At 49.4% G+C, this 9,898-nt stretch overlaps 1 protein-coding gene across 10 annotated transcripts in view; it reads left to right on the forward strand.

Annotated features, from left to right (window-relative positions):
• KTN1 (kinectin 1) overlaps positions 1-2,056 on the forward strand; it is a 77,093-nt gene extending 75,037 nt beyond the window's left edge. For all 10 annotated transcript variants that reach the window (XM_054199647.1, XM_054199650.1, XM_054199651.1 and 7 more), the window contains 2 exons: positions 327-450; positions 1,557-2,056. In XM_054199647.1, the coding sequence (XP_054055622.1) occupies positions 327-450; positions 1,557-1,561 (129 nt within the window). In that variant the 3' untranslated portion in view covers positions 1,562-2,056. The remainder of the gene's footprint in view (positions 1-326; positions 451-1,556) is intronic.
• The last annotated feature ends 7,842 nt before the right edge of the window (positions 2,057-9,898 follow it).

Here is a 9,898-nt window from a genome sequence, read left to right on the forward strand (position 1 = left end):
CGACCCGGGCCAATAACTTTTTCTGGGGATATGAGCACAATTCCTGGAAGCAGCGAGTAAGCGGAGGCCTGGGCAGGGAGGATGGGAGCTGGAGGTCAGGGATGCTCTCACTGCCATTCAGCCTGTACAGGTAATTCCCTGGAATGGGAAACAGCTTCTTGACTTTGAACTGTGTTCTCTTTAAATGTGGCCATAACCTTCTGACTTACAAGAATTGTTCCCATCTGCGCAGCGAGTTGTAATTTTATACGGAGGATCTAATTCTAGGCTTTCTTGGTAATTAGATTGTAAATGAGTTTTTAATGATTTTTTTTTTCTTCTTCCAGGAATTGACTGATAAAAGACTAAATGTGGCGGTGAATCTTAACCAGGATGTAGGTCATCTCAAGAAGCTGCTCGTGTCAGTAAGCCAAATGCTGTCAAAGGGACGAGAACACTACCAGCTAGTAGGTAGGTGCGACTGGTGGCCGCCTGGTTGAACAGGGTGGATGTCAGGAAGGACACTGGTCTGTGACGGCAGGACCCCGTTCAGATTTAACAAGTCAGGTGTCAAAATCTGAGACTTTCAGTGTGCAGATCATCAAAAGCTTCTAGTAGGCAGTGGATTTGTTCCTTTCCGGATACATACTTCAGTTACCTGGGACTAATTTCACATTCCCATGTCCCTCTCTAGGCACGTAACTCTCTATCCCTCCCTTCCACTGCCTCTGCTTCATGCAGCAGGTTTCCCAAAGTTTTGTTCTCCCAGTGCCTTGTTTCCTTCATCCCGGTTCCACGAGCAAAATGTCTACACTTCTATGCTCTGACTGTGTTGGGATGGAGGATATAAAGTGTCCCACTGGGCTTTCGCTGAGTTACGGGCAATGGCTTGCTGTGGTCACGGGGATATGAGTATCTGTAGCATCAGTCTGGCATGAACTCTTCATCCAATTATAGACAACACAAACAAGGCTTTTATTTTAATATACAGCCAACTTGGAAACCTGGGCCTTTGTGGTTGACTGCATCATTCTGATAAACTTCTTAAATGACCCAAAGTTAGCTAACGGTTGGATAAACTGGAGATGCTAAACCTTCTCAGGAAGCAGATGCAGCTTGTGAGCGGGGTCTGAAGACAGGTTGGGAGCTGTGCCATTTGGGGGGCAGCAAAGCCTTGGCACTGAACGAGCTGCTACAAGAAGTGTCAGAACTTCCCCTCGTCTACTGAGGATGGGGACTTGGGGTTTTTTCCCTAATTTAGGTATTTTTTTTTTTTTTCTGTTCCTGCCTCTGCATGGGTGGCACAAGCTGGTCTTAAGGCCGGTAATATGGTGTTGGTGGTGGGGTGAGGCCAGTCTGGTGGGACGGGCTCGGTGCAGATGGGAGGAAGGTGTTGGCTCTGCCTTGGCCTCTGCTCTTGGAGGCTGCTCTTGCTCAGCTGCCACCACCCTGTCTTGTTCCCCCGGGCTTCGTTGCAGGCCGGTACTAACGAAGCGGCTGGCAAGGCACAGATTTGCTTGAACAACTGCCCTTTGGAAATGGCTCGGCTGACCCGGCGTTTTGTGTTTCTCTTGCAGAATGAAGTCACGGGGGAATCGTTAATTTGAGGATAGCAGAAGGCATTGTATTATATTTTGCCAAATTAAAGCCTTATTTATGTTTTCACCCTTTCTACTTCGTCAGAAACACTGAACAGAGTTTTGTCTTTTCTAATCCTTGTTAGACTACTGATTTAAAGAAAAAACCCCAACTCTGTAGACACCTCCAGAGTTTAGTTTTATAATAAAAACGAACCTGTTTGGATAATTAGACCTTTACATTCCTGGAGAGACAGTAAACACATAATCTTTTATCTTATTTTGCTCAATAAAACTTGTTCAGAAAACTCCAACGTGGTAAAGTCACCAATGGGATATAACATTTTAATACTGATGTTGTACACTGTTTTACTTAATTACATTTTTGGGATTAGCTGCCTCTGACTTCAACCTCAAGTAAACACTCCTTTTTTTTTTCCTTTTTTTTTTTTTTTTTTTGGTTGCTAATGTAATCAGTTTTTGTAATGGTGTCAGCAAATAAAGGGATGCTATTATTCAAGGTGTTCCTGCTCTCTTCTTTGAACTGAATGGGGATGACTCGGGTGAGATTTCCACCTCTCCCTTCCCTGAAACGAACATCAGGCTGTACTTGGTTTTGGGCAGAGGAGGAGGCACAAGCTTGAGAAGCAGCAAATTGGGGTGCTTGCAAGCTTCAGAGCAAGTCTTTCTTTTGAAGAAAAGGCGCTAAGGTTTTAAAAAGCCCACAAGAATTCCCCAGAAAACCATCAGGCGAACTGTGGTTCCATGTCATGTAATGTCTTTGGGGAAAAATTGGGGAGCAGACGGGAGAGGAACAGTTAGAAACGTGGGTTTGGATGGCAAAGCCAGCTTTTGTGGGGGTGTTGGCCACCACCGGCATGCCAAGTATCTCCGTTTGCCCTGGACCTGCCTCCTGGATGGGAATCTGTGGTGGAAGGAGGTTTGGGGTGGGTTGGATGCTCTGTTACTGGGGTCTTCATTGGGAACAAACCTGGGGAGGGACATTGGGATGGGGCTTTTTCGGGGGATGTGGGGTGATGAGGTGGCCCTCCTCTGCTTTGGGTTTTTAAGTGTCTCTTAGGGGAACCCTTCAGTTCTGTGGAAGATTCTCCAGTAAGGAAGGTGAGATGTTCCTGGGCTCTTGATAATACTTGAGGACATGATTTGTCTGAGGGAAGGCAACAAAACAGGGGCCAAAGTGGTAAAATGGTTCCGACTGCTCACTCTGAGTTTTTCATGCTCACCTTTGTGGGATTTTTTGGTTAATATTCTTTTGTCATCCACCCCTCTTGAGCAGCCAGCCAGGAGGTGAAGAATGGACCCAGTGGTTTCCTGGGTGATGCAAGCCCTGCTGAGGGCTGTGAAATAGCTCAGAAGAGGGAGAGAAAAGTGAAAAACCCATGTTTCATCACAAAAGCTACCCTTGGGTTTCAACAGTCGCCATTAAAGCTGTCATGTTCCTTGGAGATGTTATTTCATGGAGTAAAAACTCAAATGCTGTTAGTATAACTGTTTTATAGGTGAAGTAGAAAGCATTTCTAGTGCCAGGGACATCTCCTGCAACTAGATCTAAGGAAAATCTGAACCCTGGAGGATCTCCACACTTGCCCAGGTTATGGTTGGAGGCTGATCCTTTGGCAGATGTCAAGAGACCTATTTTTTTGGGTAAGTAGCAGCTTAATGGATCTGTGAAGATTTGACTGGAAACTATTTATGAACATAACCCACGAGCTTCAGTGGTGGGAGTTTGGGCTGGGAGTGTTGTGGTGTTGCTCTGATGGCAACATCCTGCCCATCTGGAGAGTCTTCATGGCCACCCTGGCTGGGAAGCTCCTCTTCTTTGAAGCTCTGTCACTCAGTAAAATGCCTGGTGGTGGAGGCAGGTGCTGCCTATGGTGGTCGTGTGGGAGAGCAGACTGAGTTTCTGCTGTTGTATCCGTGTTCTGGTGTGTGGTTGGGTGGAAGCTCAACCTTCTCCTAGATCAGATACTCTCCTTTGGCTCCCCCATGCATGTGGGTCTGGGCTGTGTGATTTGCTCCTCTCCTTTCCCCTTATGGATAAGAGCAATGGACAGCAGGGAATCTTCACAAGGAACTGTTTCCCATCCTCCCTGGGCTCACCAGGTCACAATGCTTCCAGGATCTGTGGATAACTGGTCTAGGGGTGCTTGGGGCCTTCCTGCATGTTGTCTTGCTGTGTGCGTTGCTGGTTGGAGATCACACAGAGATGGGCTCCAGTGGATTCCCTCCATTGTGGACCTCCTTCCCTGTGTTCAGGTGGGGCAGTTCCTTTGGCAGACCCTGAGAAAGCTGGTGGTGAGACACAGGTTGCACAGGTACCAAGTGGGGCAGGGTCGGTTTGCCTGTGTCTGTCCCCAGTGTGGTGCCACGAAGGCAGAGCAGGTTGGGGAGCTGCTGTGTTCATCCCGCCTCCCTTCCAACTGCTCAGCTGGAACTTGGCGCTGGCAATGTCCCAATGAAAACTGGGGTCTCCCGGTAAAGGGGTGTCTCTTTTTCCTAAAAAACCCATGGGTTTTCAAATGCTGATGGTGCCTCATTTAAGGAAGAAATGCTCCTGGAAGGGAAGGCAGTGCCTGGAGCGTGTCTGGGTGCAACCTTTGGAGAAACAAAGGTGGGGTGAGCATGGAGATAGAAATCTGTGTCTCCGGGCTCTTGATTTTCTGTGGGGTTAAGCTGCAGAGCAAGGGCTGACGGTGCTGCTGCAGTGCTTAGTTTGAAAGGGGAGAGGTTTGCAGCATCATTCCCTTTCTCAGCAGAAATCCTCACAGGAGAGGATGTGAGACCTTTCATTTTGAAATTTAAGTGCAGGTTTTTTATTTTGCTTTAGGAGACGTACGGAGGAGTTGCAGGCAGCTGTAAAAAGATCCCCTGAACAGCCCAGCTGAGCAAACCCTAATCCCCTCTCTGAAGGGTGAAGAGAGGTTAGGATGGTTCCCCCGAGCCGGTGGGAAGGGGAATGGATGCTGTTCCATCTTGGTGTCCTCTCTAGCCCTTGGTAAAATGCGGCTGCTGGGAGTCGTCTCTGAAATTTGGAAGGCTTTAGCTTGCTGATTGGGTCACTAAGAAATCCCTCCTGCCCTGAGCATCTGCTGCGATGAAGCGTAAAGACCGGAAAAAAACAACCGTGTGTGTGTGGGGAGCTGATCCATCAAAACAAAGGTAGAGCTGGTACGTGCGCGTTGTCCCAGCCCCACCGCGAGCCTCCGCTTCTCCGCAGACCTTCAGCCCTTGGTTTCCAGCCTGGTTGGGAGCCGCGGCAGGAGGCAGCTTGGGCTCTGCCCGCGCTAGAGGGAGACAATAGCTAATGGATACAGGGATGCTTTCCTTGGAAAAAGCCCAAACGGAGATGTTCGGATGCTGGCGATGGGTTTTATTTATTTATTTATTTATTTAATTGCGAGGCCGGCGTGATTGGCGCTGGGCGAAGCTGTGCGCTGTAAGCTGCCTGCGGTGCGGTGCTGGCTGTCGGGCGTTGCTGGGCCCGATTTCTCCTGCAAAATGGGGTTCTTGCTTTCTGCTCTTTACCAGCCCCTTCCAAAGGGAAACGAGAAACGCGGGGGGAGGCTCTGAGCCGTCTGTTTACTCCCGCTGAAGTTGTGCTGCCTCTTCGTCCTCCCTAAGCAGGAACCTCCCACCCTTCCCCAGCTGTTCCCAGCAGACGCCAGCAGCACGTTGTTCATGTCATAGCTGCCGGTGGGTTTTCTCGGGCAATGACTCACCCGGCTATTTATTATCGTGATTAAAAAAGAAATCTCATGCAACTTTAATTCAACCCCGAATAATTCAAATGATTTTGCCGCAAAACCCCTTTGCGGCGGCGCAGCTGTGTTTTCTCCCCAGGGCTCCTGGTGCCATGGGGCTGTTGGGGGTCCCTGCCACCATGGTCCCAGTGTCCCCCTTGCCTGGTGTGTGACCTTGGCCCTTTTCTGCAGCACTTGCAGTGCCCTTCGCAGTCAGATGGGAATTTCTTTGGATCATATGCTGGTCACCGAGGCTCTTGCCTGGCTGGTTTTGGCAGGGCTCTGCCTTTCACCTTGGACAGGGGGGTTGTACTGGGGGGTTCTTCTGCAGATCTTGGTGGAAGCTGTGAGCAGGGAGAGCTGCTGCTGGCCAGGTAGGAGTTTAAGGAAGCACCCAGGAGGGGAGAAACACCATTTCTGCCTGCTTCGTCGGCTAAACTTAGCCAGGATGCAAAGTCAGGAGGCAGTCCAACTCCAAGGTGAGGACGGCACAGTGCAGGAGCTTCCCTTCATCGCCTGGGCCCTTTGATATACTCAGATTTGTTTGGTTAAATGTCGTCTTCCAGCAAATTCTTCTCCATGGGTTCAGAACACTCATGTGTCCTGGCTGGAGAGGAAAGGTCTTATGGAGAAAGAGCCTCTGACAACGCTATGGGATGCTCAGTCTCCAAAAACTTTAAAAATGAAATGGAGATAGCTTGAATGCTGGAAAAGTAGTAATTTTCTTCCACCTGTTTCTGGAGATCTAGCTTGCTCTGACAAATCCCTGTGGCTCTCCTGCAGCAGTGTCCTGGGGTGGCGAGAGAGGAGTGATGGGTGCTCGATGGAGGGAGGTTTAGCCAAGTGTCTTCATGGAGGGCATCTTCTTTCCCGGACTTGCTTAAAATAAGCCTGGACTAGCTTCCTGAAGGTATGAATGATGCTGGTTTTGCTGAGAGCTCTGCCTGTCGCAGGGGCAGGACTAGAGACCTGAGAAGTAGCCTCAGCCTGTCGGAGCTTCATCTGGATCTTGTCCTCTGTGAGACTCCACCAAAGCAAACGGGTCAGTAAAGGCCTTGAGGAGTTTTCAAAGCCTACATGTAAGACCAGGAGTACAGGGACAACCCATGGGAATGCCAGGACTTGCTCTGGTGATCACTGGAGAAGGTCGCCTGTGGTGTGTCCCCTTCCAAAACCACCTCTCCTTGTTCTCAGCCACCAGCCGTTCCCCCAAACCATGTGCACGTTGCCAAACCAGTGACAAAACCCTTGCGAGGGCCAGGTGTCACCTTCATCCCTGGGCTCAGCAGCTGGGAGAGAAATCATGCCAGCCTGATGGAATGGGGTTTTTTCCCCCCAAATTGTTTCCCCAAAACCAATTTCTCTCTTTTTTTTTTTTTTTTTTCTTCCTGGAAGAAACAAAAACCAGAGTCAGGACCAAAGAACTCCCCTTTGTGTTTTTTACTCAGGGTGGGGCTCTTTTAAAGAAAAGTCAATTGGAAACCATTGTAAATGAAAAATTACTCTGCCAAAACACCTAAACCATCCCCAAGCCTTCAAAAAATTGAATTGCCCTTTTTCAGTTGGTAGAGGAGGAAAAAAGTTACATATTTCTTTTTTTTTTTTTTTTTTCCCTCATTCCAGTCTGGTGTTCTTCCTAGGAAAGAAAACAAAATACCTTCCTTCCGAAATACCCGCAATGATGATTTGTAACAGCTTGGGAAGAGTTTTGCCATACAACCCGAGCCCGGCAGATATGATGAGCGTTTTCCTCTTTCTGCCTGTCTCCATCTTTCACGGAGATGAGGGAATGTCCTGCTCCCCACAGCCTTTGCCGGGCACCTCCCGCCTGTTGGGTGTCAGCGCTGGCGTGTGGCGTTGGGACACTTCAGCAGACGTCCAGGAGAAACCGTGGTCCTTCTGGGGTGGATCAGGTGGGATGCAACCCAGATCTGTACAAAAGACTGATTATTTTTACACTTTTATTTTTGCCAAGTATATGTTTGGGAAGGTCCCGAGGCCCTTGCCCGAAGGGAGTCTGTTTTGATCTCCCCTGTGCTCGGGGATGGACACGGGTTGTGCTTTCGGCTGGAGCCTCCTCAGTGCCACCTGCACGTGGCTCCTCGATGGCTGATCTCAGCTTCCTGCGGGGAGGCTTCTATTTTTGGAGCGCTTGCACCTAAAAATACATCTCCAGGCGCCTGGGGAAGCTGGCTCTGCATGGCTGAGGAGCTAATTAAACTGGGGGGAAACTTGGGCCTTTGAGCAGGGCCTGTTCCGTGTTGCAGAAGATGGTGGGGTTTTTCCCCCCCCTCCCTGTTTTTGCAAAGATTCTTCTTGCACCGCAGGGGCAAAGGCCAGAGGTTTACCCTTCCTCTGCAGGACAGGGAGGCTCACACCCCGGGTGCTTGGGCATTAACGCTTGCTTTTGTGCAGCTTTGCCCCCCCTCAAACCCCAAAACTTCATTCTCAGCCCCACTGCAACCTCCTTCTGTGCTCAGCTGGACAAGGGATGGGGACCAGGCAGACAGCTCACACTGTAACAAAGATCATCCTGTTAATTTTTAGAGATCTAAGGTTAGTATCCAGCTCAAATGTGCTGGGAGGTCCCGGTGGGCTTTTGCTTTCCGGCTGGCCATCAGCAATTCTTTCTATTGACAAAGTCACCATCAAATACATCGTTGGATGCTTAAGATTCAGCTGGACAGGGTGCCGGGCCATCTTGTCTAGACAGTGCTTTTGCCAAGAAAGGTTGGACCAGGTCATCCTTGAGGTCCCTTCCAACCTGGTATTCTGTGATTCCGTGAAATACAGCTGTGGGTCCTGTTGATATCTCTGTGAGACCAAAAGCCATGAGATGGATGGGGACCTGGGGAGGCCCATGGGCTTTACTCTCATGATGTTCTTGCAGAAGAACATCTTAAAGCACGGAGAAGGAATAGCCTGAGCCCATTTTGAAGCTTATATTCAGACCCAGACATGTTTCTACTGTACGTTAATGTTGCCTGGGGCCATTCTTGAAGGCCTGATCTCTTGCTTAAGCAAATAGGCTTGTCCTAATCCAGCCCTATTGAAAACAACCTGAGCTGCATCAGGCATTGGGATATAATTCTTTAAAATCAATAAATATTTCAGGAGCAGTGGGAGCGGGTTCGTATCAGCAACGCCGGTCCTGGCTGGTCATTATTAATGCAATGGATGCAGTTGTAAATTGGGTGAGGAAACACAACAGCCGAAATCTCACGTGCTGCTTCCCCCGCAGCCTCACTGGGTGTTCATCAAGTCTGACTGGGGGACCAGCAGCCTTCAACCAGTTGTTACATGTGGCAAAAAAATAGTTGTTTTGCAAGTTCCCCAGTTTATATCCTTTGTCCGTGGTTTTATACAGCAGGACTTTGACTCCTCAACAGTAAGTTGTCTCCTATAGGATGGTTTTCCTAAATCTCCAGCTTGCTCCTGCGGTGGAGTGATAATCTTGGATTAAGGAGACTGTGCTGGTGGCTGTACTGACAGTAGCAGGATCTGTCCCTGTTCCCAACCCAGCACAGCATTTCGTAACCGTGAGCTTCACGTTTCCCCAGATGAGATAAGGAGAAACTGATACCTCCCTCCTCTCAAAGCGCTTTTGCTACCTGCTGAGGAAAACCAGCAAGAGCAACCTGGCATTGGCGCGGGGGGAGCACGCAGCTCCTCCCTTTAATAAGTGTTTGTAGGGAGAATGCCTGAAAACATGACTTCTGGGGAAGGCAAACATCTCTCTATGTGTGTGTGTATATGTGTATAATACATATATTTGATTTATTCTATATATTTCATATATTATGTCTATTTTTTATATATATATACATGTCCATCCTTCACCTCCTCTTTCCCCCTGCTTTGCTGGGGAGGGCGGCTGGGTTCCGTGCTGATTTTGGGTGGAAACGGGGCCAGTGCGTGGTTTTGCTGCCGTGTCCCTGAGCGACGTGCAGCAGAGTGCTCTTGCTCTGGCTCTCTGCCCGCCTGATGAGAGGTGTCTTGCGAAGAGCTTCGCAGCGCACAGGTGTATTTCAAACACACGTATTCGTGTTGCTGCCAGGCGCCTGGGGGCCGGAGGGGCTGAACAGGCAGAAAGACAAACCCTCCCCGAGTTTTCTTTGCTCTCGGATTCCTGTTGTTGCCAGTTGGGGCGAGTTGATCGTAAATCTTGCGGTATTTGATGGGTTTTTGGCAGGTCTGTGTTTGCAGGGTTGTGTAACCGGTGTCTCGTCTCCTTTTGGAAGCTGAAGGGATTTCATCCCTTATAGCTGGGTAAAGGGGAAAATGCTACGGACTAAGATGAGGAGAGGGGTCCCGCCGTGACTATGTTTTAAGCACATCTTGTGCCAACTGGGGCTTTGATCTGATATATATACACACACATATATATATACACACACATATATATACATCATATATACAAATGCATCATCTGTGAGCCCCCACCTGCAGTGCTGCCTCCAGCTCTGGAGCCCTCAGCACAGGAAGGACACGGAGCTGTTGGAGCGGGGCCAGAGGAGGCCCCGGAGATGCTGGGAGGGCTGGAGCCCCTCTGCTGTGAGGACAGGCTGAGAGAGTTGGGGG

Source organism: Rissa tridactyla, chromosome 4, assembly GCF_028500815.1.
Source record: "Rissa tridactyla isolate bRisTri1 chromosome 4, bRisTri1.patW.cur.20221130, whole genome shotgun sequence".
Taxonomy (NCBI): Eukaryota; Metazoa; Chordata; class Aves; order Charadriiformes; family Laridae; genus Rissa; species Rissa tridactyla.